General features: G+C 47.7%; 1 protein-coding gene across 1 annotated transcript in view; it reads left to right on the forward strand.

The window, feature by feature from the left end:
• The window catches only part of GABBR2 (gamma-aminobutyric acid type B receptor subunit 2), a 312,749-nt gene that overhangs the window by 235,730 nt on the left and 61,332 nt on the right, over nucleotides 1–15,687 (forward strand). Inside the window, exons 10-11 of the mRNA XM_036330236.1 lie at nucleotides 2,729–2,879; nucleotides 5,869–6,001. Of these exons, the coding sequence (XP_036186129.1) occupies nucleotides 2,729–2,879; nucleotides 5,869–6,001 (284 nt within the window). The remainder of the gene's footprint in view (nucleotides 1–2,728; nucleotides 2,880–5,868; nucleotides 6,002–15,687) is intronic.

A 15,687-nucleotide genomic window follows, 5' to 3' on the forward strand; every position in this document is an offset into this window, starting at 1 on the left:
TGAGTGGATGAGTGAATAAATAAGTGAACAGGTGAACATGTGAGTCACTGAACTAGTGGGTGGATGAATGAATGAGTGGATGGAGGGATGGAGGGAGGGATGGAGGGATGGATGGATGGGCGGATGGGCGGGCTTAACCAGTCTTAACCCCTTCAAGTCCATTTTGCCCTTAACAGCCAAAGTGCTTTTGCCATCATGCCATGCTGAAGATGCCCCACTTCTGCTCAGAGCATTTCATGGTGTCCGTTGCGCACAACAAGGGGCCTTATTCCATGGTGTTGCCCCCAAGACATCCATGAAAGGACACCTCCTCACTTCTCTGCCTTCTCTGTCAGATCTCCCCAACCAAACTGCTTACAGTTCCTCAAACATGCCATATGTCACCATGTCTTTGCCTCTGCCAGGTTCTCTGCCCAAAATGCCCTTTCTTCCTTGTCTTCCTGGTGAAAGCTAACTACTCATCTTCCTTTCTGTAGCCTTTCCTGACTCATCAGGCAGAACTGCACTCTGCTTCCTGCTTCCTGCTCAGGCGATTGGAGGCAGTTTACATAGTGTGAGAGCACCGTCTTCAGAGTTAGGCAGATATGGGGTCAAATTCTGCCAGATTTGCCATTTACTAGCTGTAAAAGCTACTTAACACCTAAAACCTATTGCCGACCCCCACTCCACCCACCAAAATGGGAATAATCTTTTCTACTCATGAGATTGTTGGGTGGATCGTATAAAAAAATCTCTATAAAGTGCTTAGCCCACGGTAAGCATTCGGTAAATATTACTGCTTATGGTTGCCTTTTCTCCTTATATATGTAATGTGTAAGTTCCTTGAGGACAGGGACTTCATCTTCTTTATCTTTGAATCGCTGGTACCCAGCACTGGGCCTGATAGATGGAAGGTGATTATTAATGATGTTGACCATCATTAATGATGATGAGTGAAGGAATAGTGATGAATGAAGAAATAATGAAAAATAGATGAATAATGAATGGATGGACCAGATGAGTAGCAAGAAAGAAAATTCAGGGCTGCTGCTGTTAGTAACACTTCTAACAAGTTGTTACCGTTTGGCTTCCATAATGTCTCAGTTAAGATGCATAGGTGGGGAGGTGCCATTTCGGGGAAGGGAGGGTAGAGTAAGGAGGAGGAGCTGTTGTCATTTTCTGAAGTTGTTTCTACATGAACAGCTTGTGGTCATAGTCATCATGTAACCCTTTCTCAGTGCCCAGAGAGTGGCTTGTTTCCAGCCAAGAACTCATGGGCATTCCTAAGATGGTTCTTGTATTAGGGAGCCAGAAGTCACCTGAGCCAGCCTAATGCAGCCCAGGGTACAGGTGGGGGGAGAGGGGAAGTAAATAGGAAGGGGGAGGAAGTTTCCAGATGTTGAGTTTTCACTGGAAGCAACAAATGTTGCTACCTCCGTCACCTGTGTCTGCTTTTGCCCTGACTTTTAGTCCTTGGAGCCAATCCTTACAAAAGTCTGTTTACTTGGAATTGCTTAACACTTTACATTAACCAAGCCAGCAAGTTCCTAGCTGCTTTCCAACCTGGCAGCTTCCGTAGGCTGTTTACATGTTCAAAGACCTCTTATCCACTGAATGTTTCCAAACACATTTCAACTTGCTATCAGAATTTTTGAAACACAGATGTTCAGGGGAGCCCTCAACCCTTAAAGCAATATCTGTTCATCCTGTTTGTCTCCTGAGAAGGGAGGCATAATGTAGGCTGGCACCCATGGCACTGCCATGAGGTGGGGGGGACTCATTGTGACCCCTGGTGGGTCCCCCAGCTTCAGCCACTCCCAGGCACCTGGCTGATTCCACACATTTCTCTGGAGTGAAAAGCCCCAACATTTCACAGTCCTACAGCAGAAACCTGACCTGAAACAGCAGCTGAGAAAGAGGATTGGCAAGAAGTGGGGTGGGGTGGGGTGGGGTGTCCCTGCATTTGTCCTCCCCAGCCTCCCTGTACCTGGTAAAACTAAAACGGGACCATTGTGCCACCTTCTATAAAGATGAGTCTGCTCAGCCTCCCTTGGGGCTCCCCCGGGTTCCTGTGCCCTTGAAGAATGAGCAAGGACAGTTCGCAGTCACACAGAGATATGGAGTCCCACAGTTTCTGTCCAGTCCTGGCACAACAGGGAGGGGAAGGCATGCAGGCAGCTTCTGCCTCCCACAGTTAGCGAGTCCTATGAAAATGGAAAATCAGAAAGAGCTTTTATAACATAATGACCTTGAAGGAGAAAATCCACAGCCAGAGCACATATGCATCTCTGTGGAATTGACAGGCAAGGCGTCCACCCTGTTGAGGGACAGTCATTATCATGTGCTGGCACATAGCCCTTGAAAGCCAAAGCCTAGGTCCTCACTCTCAGTGACACCCAGTGGTACTCACTCACAACACCCAGCCCTGCACCTTCCGAGCCACTGTTACCTTTGGGAATAAATGGCAACAGTTTTTCAACAGGGTAATTAGACCAAACCAAATTCCAGTCTTCTAATGGCTATTAAATGCATCACAAATTCCTTATTGATTCTGTTTAGAGAAAGAAATAAGTCCTGACTAAGGCTCCCTGCTAGGCAGGCTGGCCAGCCACCAGAGCCCGCTCACCCAGGAGATGTGTCCTGCACAGAGTTTGTGCACCGGTGGCAAATGTCAGGAACATCCAGGCAGAGATGCCCTCAGGCACTGACTGCACTGGGCTCAGGTGATGTCTTTTCCTTGGCCTTCTAGGATCCGAACCCCCAAAAGACAAGACCATCATCCTAGAGCAGCTCCGGAAGATCTCCCTACCTCTCTACAGCATCCTCTCTGCCCTCACCATCCTGGGGATGATCATGGCCAGCGCTTTTCTCTTTTTCAACATCAAGAACCGGAATCAGAAGTAAGTCGCTCACACTTTCCTCTTGGATTGTACTTTCTGGATCAATAAACCTCATTGACAAAGTATGCGAGCATTGCACGACGGATTCTCCAGGGCTACAGAAGATTGTAGGGCGATTTTCTAAAGTGTGCTTCTCATTCACTGCGATGTTATTCAATGTTTCATGACCATGTGTGTACACTCCCACATGCACACACACACACACACACACACACACACATACATACATGGGGCTACTCGTTACACAGGAGCCTCGGTCAGATAAGTTTGGGGAAGGCGGGCTTAAATAAAACTGAAGGATCTAGGTCCATAGGCCTTCTCAGAGCTTTGTCTGTGCTCATGCAGTTTGTGCTGGCCCAGGAGGAGAAATCTAGAAGACAGCATTCCCCAGTGTCTTTGCCCCACCCCCAGCATCTTGGGGAAGCACTGTCTAGGGCAGCCGTGGGCAAACTACGGCCCGCAGGCCGGATTCGGCCCGTTTAAAATGAATAAAACTAAAAAAAAAAAAAAATGACCGTACCCTTTTATGTAATGATGTTTACTTTGAATTTATATTAGTTCACACAAACACTCCATCCATGCTTTTGTTCCAGCCCTCCGGTCCAGTTTAAGAACCCATTGTGGCCCTAGAGTCAAAAAGTTTGCCCACCCCTGGTCTAGGGGGTTCACTAAGTACAAGGCCTGGCACTTCATTGGTTGCAGCACACTGCAGTCCAGGAAGCCCCTCCCCAGATTACAGATGTGAGCACAGAAGCTCAGCGGCAAGGGCCACTGTCCAAGGCCACACTGCTGCACGCAGCAGAATCCATCCCCTTGATTTCTGTCCCCTCTCACATGCCCTTCACTCTCCAGGGGAGAGCAGCTCGCTTTCTGAGTTATTCTGGTCAGCGGTGGGTAGAACAGGTCACCATCCCAGATGGTAGTGTTTACCAAGCACAGGCAGCTTCTTTGGTTTCCAGCCCCCGGCCTTGTTGTGGAAGAGGGTGAGCAAGGACTCAGAGCAGGACCTTCTCAGTCACAGGCCCAGTGCCCACCCATGGGCAGCATCTCTGCTATTAAGCCCAGAAGCCACGATGCATGACCTCCAGGGCTGCCAGGAACAAGCCCAATTCCAGGAGAACAGTTGTTTTTCTTTTCTTTGTTTGTAAAGGAGGAACCTCCAGGCTCTCGATTTTTTGTTGCTGTTGGTTTAGGTTGTTGTTTTTTTACTGCTGAGGCCAAACCTATTTCCTGAAGAACAAATAGGAATTTTATTCGCCTGTTGTTTTATTTTCTTTATCACCAATAACACATTCACTGCCACACACAAAAATTGAAGCAACTTTTGTCCACTGCATACAAACCTTAAATGATGAGCATTTGGCACAAGGCCTGGGCACAAAAGTCTTAATTAACATTAGATTCCCTTTCCACAAGCTTCAAGAATTCCCATCACAGTGGTGAGTGGCCCCTAAAATAAGACTAAACTCTTTTAATTCCTAAACCACCCCATCTTAGCCTCCTGGGGAAAATTATCATTATTCTTTCCAATAGGCTGACATCCGTGTGGTTTTTTTGTTTGTTTTTTTTACTGGCTTTGCAGATTTCAAAATCTACAAAGATGTATGGGGGGAAATGTCACTAAAGTTCCAGATACCCCTCACTTTTGTCTTCCTAAATGCTACCTACAAAATTAAGGTCCCCTCCTCCAAGAAACCTGCCCAACTCCTGGCCTCTCCCCTCCCCAGCTTCCTGTGACAATAAGAATGAAGGTTCCTTAGCAGTTCCTGGTTTATAAGGGTCCCCAAGAACCCAATCTCATCTCAGCTTCACGTGTGCCCTTGGCAGTATGATCTGTGCTTTTATAGGTGAGGAAATTCAGCCAGCTAATTGCTTTGCCAACCTCTGTGCACCTCTGTGGGTAGCAGGGACCAAGCGCTGGACCCAGTGCTCCCAACTCGAAAGACCATGTTAATGGTCCACAATTTACAGCAGGGTTTTTCTCTCTCTTCCACTTTGATACCACATTACACTTTTTAAATGTGGAAGGATTAATAGAAATACACATTCTGAAGGAAACTGTTCAGAGAAAAATTGATCATAATTACAATCTGCAAAAGAACACCTGGGTCATGGGGCACCTGAAAACCCAAGATGTTCTGAGTGGATTGTGCTGGGGGAGCCAGGCACCTCTGAGGGTGAACTCCAGCCAGCTGATGGTTTAACCAAGTCGTGGCTTGCTGGGCAGCTGGGAGTCACAGCAGAATCCCTGAAGGAAGTGAGAGAGAAGAATGTAGAGTTTGGGAGTATAAAAACTGCCCCCAACAGCAGCCTGCGGTAGACAGTGTTAGAGGGTGGAGATAAGGATGCCATTGTCCACCTCCACTGCCTGGTGAGTGGGGGAGGTGTTCCTACCCGATGTGTGGCCCTCTTTGTGCAAGGTATAGTGTGAGCTTCAGGTAGCCAAAGTGGATGCTCATTCACTACAGTGGCCACAATTCCTGAGCAGACCTGAGTTCTCACCTGTAGACCTCCTAGACCTGGTCCACTCAGCACAGGGGAGAGTGTGGTGGGGCCATCTTCCCTCTCACTGTGGATAGTTGCTAAACCTGAATGTAAAATTCTATAGATTTTGCATGTCTTCCCAGCCCCAGACACAAAAAGCTGTTGACTTAATGTTTTTGTGTAAATTAAAAATTAGTGGTTGAAGAAGCTGATGCTACAAGCTGTTCCTAGAGAAGTGGTGGGTGAACTTGACCAAGGAGGCAGGAAAATCAACAACTGGGAGTTGATAGCTGTCTGGGGTCCTTTAGTGAGGGGGAAACAGCCCCTAATACACAGGTCAGATAAGCATTTGGCACAGTCTTGGGGAGAGGGTAGTGGAGGAGGTCAGGACTTATATTTTTCTCTCCCCCTCTAGCCTTCGCCGCAGTATACACAGTCGAAATATTTGTGGGAGGAATAACTACACTACCCGTCCTGTAACTGTAGTATCTCCTTCTCTTGTCAGGCTGATAAAGATGTCGAGTCCATACATGAACAACCTCATCATCCTGGGAGGAATGCTCGCCTATGCATCCATCTTTCTCTTTGGCCTTGATGGATCCTTTGTCTCTGAAAAGACCTTCGAAACACTTTGCACCGTAAGTTTTTCTGCTTGTTCCAGTGGAACATGATCTAAGGTTTTCTCGGTGATCTCAACCATCAAAAACACACATGCAAACCAGAGACTCGTGAAAATACATGAACAGGCATAAGACAGTCCGCTCACCTGTTCACACAATTTAACAAGGAAGTAGGTTGTTGCTTTCTGACCAGGATGGACTTAAATATTTGCCTGTAAAATTAAGATTATGAATTTGACAGGCCACTGCTAGAAGACAACCCACTGAGGAATGACTGGATAACCTAGAAAAGTGAGGGAGAAAAATGACCACCCAGAAAAGCATCTGCACCTGGGCTCAGGGTCAGGGCCATTAAGGAGGAACAAACCCGCCCATTTACCCCAATAACCATCACAGAATATAAGGAGAGAAGTCTGTATGCATAACTTTGAGTCCTAGAGCAAAGAGCATAATTGTTATTCTCTACTTACGTAGTGTTTCTCAGCCATTGTTTCCTATTGCCCCCCCCCCCACTAAGGACCCTTTTTAGATTTTTTCCTAATCATCCCTGCATGAAAATTTAATACCAAAGACATATATGTACCATATATATATATATCTTTAGTTTCTATGTAAAAGAGTAATATTTGCCCTGCCAGAGTCGGGGAAACTCAGTTTGGTTGAGTTTCGTCCCATGCACCAAAAGGTTGCTGGTTTGATTCTCAGTCAGGGCACATACCTGAGTTGTGGGTTTGACCCCCAGTCAGGGAGCATATGGAAGGCAACCAATAGATATTTCTCTCACACATTGATGTCTCTCTCTCTTTCTCTCTCTCTCTCTCTCTCTCTCTCTCTCTCTCTCTCTCTCTCTCTCTCCCTCTCTCCCCCACCCCCACCCCCAACCCCAACCCCTCCCTCTCACCCTTTATCTTTCTAAGCATGTCCTCAGGTGAGGATATAAAAAAAAAGAGTAATATGTTTTCATATTCAAGACCCACTGTTGCTCCCCTTGGGAACTATACCATCCCAATGAAAATGCATATATTTAATGGAGCCCAAACAATGTAACTTATTTACTATATTTTAGAAATAATATTTTGAAAATTAATTAACATGTTTTGAATTGTTGTTGCTCAGTTGTTGGTGTTATTATTAATTTAAGAATAATTCATTAGCAGTTGGCAGTTGTGTAGCACTAACTCTTGGTGGAAAGTATCATCAACTTACTTTTTAAGATGAGGATGACCAGTTGAGATTTATTTCTGGACTTTGCCCACTGTGATCTCTCAAAAACTGGGTTAGCCATTTGGGTCTCTCTCTGTTGTCCCAATTGCATCTAATTCTCTGCCTGGAAGATCAGAGCTAGAAGGGATGGTCAAAGGATTGGTGATGATGAAATAAATCCAAAAGCAACTCTTTTGTTGGGAGCAATGTAGGCCCCATTTTGGGAAGCAGGCTCTTAGCTTGGACCTGCTGCTCTAAAATCTCAGTATCGCCCACTACTGACAGCGATGGATTGAAAGTTGGCAGGGAGGGCAAAGCAAGCAGAGAACCCCTCATACTTGCTGCAGGTCATCACCACCACCTTGGACTTTCTGGGCTGCATCGGATCTCTGTGCTCTGAGACAGCAGGTGGAAAAGAAGGAAGCCCATTGGATCTTACGTTGTACGGGATGATGCTCCCCTGATTTCTGCAGATTTTTAGATTGGACTGACTCTTACACGTAGTCAAGAAATTATTAATGTTGCCCAGGAACATCAGTATGAATTGTTTAGCAATTGAGAACCTTTCCTACATGCTTACCTTGTTCGAAAGATTCCATTTGAGAAGTGGGTGATCATGTCCCTGATACCCCAGATGGGTGGTGAGTCAGTCGGGTACTCAGGCATCCACCCTCTCTGGGTGGACCTGGAGGGCAGTCAAACCCCAAGTCCTGCAGGGCTCACTCAGTTCAAGCTTCCTATTCTGAGTTTGTTATTCCAAGCCCAGCACACCCCCCTCTGCTTTATTCTACCTTTCTGGGGGTAAAGAAGATGAATTCAGGAGTCACAAGTCCCCCATCTGCCTGGCATCAGTTTCTGAAGAAGCTGAGCTGCTCAGAAGTCCTTGTGATTTTTCCCTCAAGAGTATGACCCTGTGGCCAAGGATGGTGACTTCAGTACGTGGGAGTCTTGCTCGTTTTGGGGAAGGTGTGAAGCCCATGAAGTCTCCTACATTTCTGCATCAGTGTGATTTTTGTGCCCTGGGGTACCTTGCAATTTCCTGGGTGCCATGTGTGTCTATGGGCAGCTTTCCTGGGCACTGGTGAGGCTTGATCAAGGCGCTGCTCCTGAGGCACCCTAAAGAAGCTAAGTGAGGAGAACAAGGCTTTCCTCTTCCCTCTGTTCTCGGGGACACCCTCCCCAAGCTTGAGGGGACCATAATGGAAGTACTACCAGGGGCAGATAAATGACTTCTAATTTACACAGTGCTCTGACCCCTCTATGACCCACCTCAGTCTCCCAGCCAAGAATAAGGGCATCAGAGCTCTACCCTGTGTCTGGCTCCCCACCACTTACTCCCTGCCTCCTGGGAACACATTCCCTGGCCTGGGCGTGTTTCCTGCAGAGAGACTTGAGCCCAACCTTCTGAGAGTCTCTCCCACCTAGAAAGGAGCTCCTGACATCCCTTTCTGCTCACAGCACAGGTGCTTCCCGGGGTGTGACCCAAATCCCTCAAACACTGGGTGACGCAGGCTAGGGAGCAAAAAAGGGACATCCCCCACACCGGGTTTTTTCTTTTAATGAAGCCTGACATTCTATTCTGGGAGTCGCTCTCATTTATGCGAGGGAAGGTTGTCCTGGGAAGCCTGGCAAAGCGGTATGAATAAACCATAAAGTGCTTCACAAATCAGCATTAGCTCCGCACACGAGGGCTCTGGGAGGACGCAGGGCCCAGTTCTCACCACCCCTGAGGATTCATTTATCTGCAGTCAGGGCTGTTTCGGTGGCTCTGCAGAGGGGAGCCACGTTCATGACTGTGGGAAAAGACATCGATTAATGACTCTGGATTGAATTGGGTCAGCACAGATGTGTGCATGGGTCCTTTCTTTAATAATTCCAATATTGCTCAGGAAGGGGAACGGAAAGCTCTTGAGTCTGGAGCCCAAACATCAGGACCCAACAGGTGCAATTTGGGTTGTGCTCCACATGCTAGTCCAGGGGTTGGCTCCCTTATTTCACTTGCTCTCTTGGTCTCTGTTCTCTCCAGGCCTAAGTGGCTGCTCCAGTGAACTCCCATCGAGGGGGAGAAGGAGATAGAAGCAGTGAACACAGATTTCAAACAACAGCCCAGGTTTCACTCCCACCTCCTACACTTATTAGCTCCAACCGTGGCAAGTGACATAGCATCTCCGTGCCTCGGTGTTGTCATCTGTAAAATGAGTGTAACAAGCACAGGATCGGTGTGTGGGCTAAATTAGCTGCTTTAGACAAGCTGCCTAGAACATGGGGTGACTGTGGAAGCAGGAATGGGGAGGGGGAAAAAGGGGGTAGGCATCTTTCTCCCCATCACAGTACAATTTCCTGGAGCCTCCCCGCCCACCCCCCCCGCCCCCCGTGCTCTGTGGGAAATCTTGTAGGACAAAGGGCAAGGTGGACCATGGTGCCAGCTTCAGATGTGGAGCAGTGTAAGTCACAGTTCAGTCCCTTCTGCTGCCATATGAATGTCACTCTTTTTCTTTTTTTAGAGTTCAGCATAGAAACTAAACACAAAGATAAACCATGAACATCACCTCAGGAAGAAACCTATGACAGTCACAAGTCGATGCCTCTCTAGGGGCTGTGCTTCTGCTCGGAAGGGCCATTATAACTTGGACAGGGGGTGGCTGATGTGTGAGCACGTGCGCGTGCGCGCACACACACACACACACACACACACACACACACACACAGCTACTGCTGGGGAAACAGTTTCACTTAGTTCCCATCCCCCACTCCTTCTGACCCTTTCCGGAATCTTCCCAGCCTGGTTTCAGCAAGTCTTGCAAATAGCTCCAGCTACACTGTGCTGTCTCCCTGGACACTGTGTGGGTAGTGGAATCACCATAGCAACATGGCCCCTGTGGGCACAGAGCTGCCTATGAGGACAGTGTTGGGTGTGAGCCAGAGCCTAGGTGCCAGGGGCAGGGGGTTGGAAAGGCCCCATCACAGCTTACTCACTGACCTGGCTCAGGAATCCCAGCCCCTGGCAGCCCAGAGAAGGAGTAGGGAAGAGGAAAGGCACCCGTCCTCCTTGTAGAGTCTTAGACAGAAACCCCAGCGGGAGTGTGGAGGGTGAGGGGGGACTCTGCAGTGAGGATGAGAAGACTCAGGTGGGCTTGGATTCCAGCGAGCACAGGTCTCAACAGCCTTGGGCACTCCCAGAACATTCCTGGTGGTGGTGCCATGTGAATGCCCCGAGCCCCTGCCCTTATGAAATTCAGCACGCTCGGCTGTGCTTTACCAAGGCCAGCTTGCCGCCAGATGCAGCCTTTCCTTCAAATCGCCACAACTGCCTGGCAGGGCCAGGTTCACTGTCCCCACTTTATAGGAGAGAAAACCAGAACTCTGTTTTCCATGGCCAAATGGCAGAATTGAAGCTTGGAACTAGCTTTGTGGGACTATAAAGACATCTGAAACATTTCATTCATCTTTTTAAAGAGATATTTTGATTTTTTTTAAAAGCTGGTTTATACGAGGAGAAACAGGTCAGCTGAATTCTTAGGGTTGTGGTCAACATATATCACAACCAAAATTTTTGTTCATTCAGATTTTTTTAAATTGAGATGTAATTTATATAGCACAAAAATTCACCCTTTTATGGTATACAGTCCAGGAGTTTTAGTGTATTTTTGATGCATCCCCAAAGTATATCAGAGTGACTCGCACATAAGAGAGTTGCAGTCAGACTGCTTGCATTCAAAGCCCAACTGCACCACTTCCCAGCTGTGTGTTGAAGTTACTTAACATCTCTGAACCGTAGTTTATTCCTCTCTGTAGTGGGGATAATAATAGGGCTGTGAGGATTAAACGAGATAGTGTATGTAAAGCACTTAGTGTCTGCCACATAATAAGATTCAGTAAATGTTAGCCATTGTCACATGAATGAATGAGTGAGTGAATGATGGGATTGTGTTCACCTCTGGCCAGCGCTGAGAGAGACACTGATAAGGCAGAGTAAATTTGGGGTGAAGAAGAGGCTGGACACTGGGGTTGGTGCTGGTCAATTGGGTGTAGGTATAGTCATGGTGACTGTGGGCTTTATGTGGTCTTGCACAGCTAGAAAAGTCACCTGAATTGTTTCACCAGAAAGGCTTTGCTTTACTCCAAACCCTAGAGGATCCTGGGCAAGACAGGGACACACACCTGGACTGCCTTGGGACACACACCAAATCTCTCCACCACCCTTGCCCCAGGAAGACAAGGCAGGCCTAGAGACCCCAGGCTGAAGCCAGGTCTTTCAGCTCCAGGGTCCATGCTTTCTCCTGGCTCTCTACAAAACAGAGGTCTGGGGCTTGCTTTGGACAGTCTGGGTCTTCCTTCTTGCCCTCTCACTAGTGATTGCCTGGGGTGAGCAGACAGAATGAAACAGAAGGCCCTTTTCAGGACCTTGGACAGCAGGAAAGCACTTCCCCCAGCATCCTGCCAGCTACCAGGGCTTCATCCCCTGCTGCCTGACTTCCTGACCTGGGGCCCACATACCTCTGTGGTAGCAGGAGGCCCAAAGCATAGCAGCCCATCATCTGTCAGAACAGACCTACCAGAGAGGCTGTGTGTCCATTTTCCTGCTTATCCCCAAAAGAGCAATGAAAGCCCTTCTCTCTGCCAGGCAGCCCTTCCCAAAATCAATTGAACAAGCAGCTGAGCTGAAATTGTTCCGGGCATAGATTTTTCCTTCCATTTGGAGATATGCTCTAATTGGTGTGGTTTTTTTTTTCCTTTTTCATAGTTGAGACTGAGATGGTATTGCCTGCCTTAAGTTTTTTACCCCCACCCCATGGATGTATGTGTTCAAGGCAGTGGGCAGAGAGGCCCAAGTATTTTATAGCTGAGGAGACAAAAGGAAATATGTTAACATCAGAAGAGGAAATATGTTTAAGACTTTGGGAGAGAAAACGAAGTAGCTATTTATCTTGTGTTGATGAATCAGGAGACACTTGTAGCAGAGGCGACATATTAGAAATAGAATCATTAGAGCTCCTTAGAATCTTCTAGTTTATTTGGCATCATGGAGCTACACAAAAGGGAGAGATAAAAAAAACTTCCCTCAGTGCAGGAAATGTCCCTATAGCACCACGATAGGGGGTCCTCCAAGCTCTGCTTAAATATATGAAGTGACAGGGAGCTCAATACCTCACAGATAATATATTTCATTTGGGTGGAAGGGACCACTGAGGCCATGAACTCAACCTCTGTTGCAGTTGATTGCTCCAATTCCCTCTGTGATCTTTCTGCATGTACTTGGTCAGCTCAACTTGCACATTTCTGGTGACAAAGAGTTAATTACCTCCTTATCTGGGTCACCCAGCCTGATCACCTCTCAGTGCTGGCTAAAGGCAGGCAAAGCAGGCTCTACTTCTCAGAAGCACTGTCTCATGGGAGTGGCAGACAGGTCATCATGTAGATGTCATCTCAGTGTGACCAGCACAGCAGAAGCATGTGTGAGGGCAGAAGTCACAAAGAGGAGGTAGCCATGACCTCCATACAAGGCCTGGGAGGGCTTCTCAGAGGAGGTGGCCCATGATTTAGATTTTAGAGGACAAATGAGAATGTGTGAATGAGATAAAAAGAGGAATGGCATTCTGAGTGGAAGAAATAGCTGGTGCCAGGCCTGGCAGCATGAGCCTGGGTGGTGCATGGGGCACATTTATGCAGCATAGAATTGCTTGGATGTGAAGTGCCATGTGAGGAGTGACAGGAGAGGTATCCGGGTGGTTGGGGCTGCACCCTGCTAAGAATCTGAAGTTTAATCTGAAGGCTTGCTGGGGCTATGAAGGGTTTAATCCTGGAGAGACCTGCTTATATTTGCATTGGATGGATGAGCAGGAGATGAGGGCAGAGGTAGGAGGTGCTAGCTGGAGGCACCTGCATGGCCCAGTGAGTGTTGATAAGGAACACATGAACAAAAATCAGACATTGATTAAGAACCTCAACATCTAACCCTCACAGCCAAGCTATGAAGTCAGAGGCATTATTGTTATCCCCACTTCACAGATGAGGAAATCAAGGCTCCAAGAGGTTACAAGACCTGCCCAGGTTCACATAGATAACAAGTGACAAAGCCATGATTAAACCCATGTCAGTCTGACTCCAGAGCACTGCTGACTAATGTGGATAGCACCATGGTAACAGAGAGAGGGGGTACTAACAAGAGACATGGGAGTAAGATGGCAGAGCCCTGGCAGAAGACAGAGCCTACCCGCTGGTTCACATAAAGAGAGGTGTGGGTGGGGTTAAGGAAGCAAACATGGGTGTGGAGGCCCTGAGAGACCACTCCTAGGCCTGAAGGGTAAAGAGAGGAGTGTCTTCCTGAACCTGGAGAGGACTGGAGCCATGGGAGGAGCCAGCTACAGCCAGAGAAACAGCATGGACACAGTGGCAGCAGGGAGCACATTGCCCTATCTTCTCTCTCCTGGCACCTTCCAGTCTCCTGGTGGGGCCTTTAGATCCAGCCAGAAACCAGAGGGCAAGGGAGCCCAGAAGTTGCTAACTTTGGATCCCACCTCTGAGAGCACAGAGAAGGCAAAGGACAGGACTTGGGTGGGGGAGACAGAGGAGATGGGCTTGGCGAATGACTAAAACAAAGAGAGTCAGGGAGGATTCCTGGGATACTTCCAGATCCCTAACATGGGTGACAGGTGGATAATGGCACTGCTCCCTGAGTTGGGAAGAGATAGAGCTGCTCAGGGGAAGCTGATGGGCTCAGCTTTGGCTGTGAGTGTGTAGGTTTTATGGGACAGCTAAGTATTACCTAAGTCTCCAGAGACAGGGACATATGCCGGTCTGGAGCTCAGAAGAAAGATAGGAACTGGGAAAGAGGTAAGGGAATTGTCAGCACAAAAGTGGTTGAAGCTTGAAAGGGGGGGGGGGGGATAACCCAAAGAGAGCCCTTAAATCGGCAGGTCTGAGCCCTAGGGCCCACTCCCATCTTAAAGAGGTAGAGAGAAACGTAATACATCCCTTTGCAGGAGCCTAACCAGTGCTGACCCTGAGCAGAGCCAGCCTGGGGTGGGCATCTCTGTGGGAGTCCCACGGTCCTGCTTTCAGGGTCTTTCCCCTAGTGTGCTTTCATCACTGTCTGAAGAGCTGTCTCCGAATGGGGCGTGAACCCACTGGGATCTTCTTGAGAAAGAATATACTACAGCTTTTATTTACCTTTTATGTAGAAAAAAATGAAAGCAATTAAGCTTTACTAATATTTAATACTTGAACTGACCCTGGGGCCCGGCTCAGTGGGTGTGTCTAGTGGTCTTTATGCAGGAACCCTCTGGAGAAGGGAGTGTTGGTCAATCCATCACATCAGAGAGTGAAGGGGCATAGTGTTGATAACCCCCAAGACAACCCCCAGCTCAGTAATTCACTAGAAGGATCCAGCGTTAGTGGTACTCAGCAATGATTTATTACATCAAAAGACCATAAAGAAAAATCTGCAAAGGGAAAATGTTCAGGCGATGAAGACCGGGGAAAACCAGGTGCAAGCTTCCAAGAGCCTCTCCCAGTGGATTCACACAGGATGTGCTTAATTCCCCAGCAACAAATTGTGACAACACATGAAATGTTGTCTACCAGGGAAGCTCACTAGACACCCAGTCCCCTCAGGGTTATTATCAGGGGTGGGTGCCTAGCACAGACCAAAATCCCAGACTACCAGAAGGAAAGCAGGTGTGTAACATAGGCCAGGTTGTTTGCACAAACAGTTCGGGCACAGAGAGTCACTCTGATCTTTGAGGGGATGGTGGGAACCTTCCCCAAATCCAGGTTCACAGACAGCAGCTTAAGGGCCAGCCTTGCCAGCAGGCCAGTAGACACAGTCTGCTATGCCTGCAACTCTTTTCTGCCCAGAAATCCTCAACCATTCTTTGCTCTCAGTCTGTGGCAAGATATTGCAGTTTCCAGATGCCAGCTTCAATTTATATGATTGAGTTTTAGCTAATTTAACTCATTTATATCATTGAGTCTTAATGAATTTAGGCCTCACAAAATAGACAAGTGGCCTGAAAATTATTACTTTAAAAAGAACACACATAAGTCAAGCAAATATAATGCTAAGCACATTGGGGTGACACTTCTACCCGAAACAGATCTTTGTCAGCCACCTGATGAGGTAAAAATGATGCTATTATTTCATCCTTGACCATCCTTTTAAAATTTCCATGTTCTGTGTATGTTCATGGTGAAAACTGTTTTTTCTGGTAGGAAAACATGATCAAGATGTATGAAAGCCATTGGTCTTAACAATGGCAACCCATTTGCTTTGGAAGTGTGTTGAGATCACTCAGGATAGGGTCCTCAGGCTGGTCAGCCACCCGGTGTGTCCTGTCCCTTTGACAGCTGACTCCTGGGCATGGATGAACCTGATTTGGGTTAAGGAGACTCTGTTTGGGGAGAAGGGAGCACGGTGTGGGGGAGAGAGGGCTTGACTGGGCCCAGGCGCTGAGTTCCAGGCTCAGCTCTGATGGAGCTGTGTGGCATAGATGACAGAAACA

This window comes from Myotis myotis, unplaced genomic scaffold (assembly GCF_014108235.1).
Source record: "Myotis myotis isolate mMyoMyo1 unplaced genomic scaffold, mMyoMyo1.p scaffold_m19_p_12, whole genome shotgun sequence".
Taxonomy (NCBI): domain Eukaryota; kingdom Metazoa; phylum Chordata; class Mammalia; order Chiroptera; family Vespertilionidae; genus Myotis; species Myotis myotis.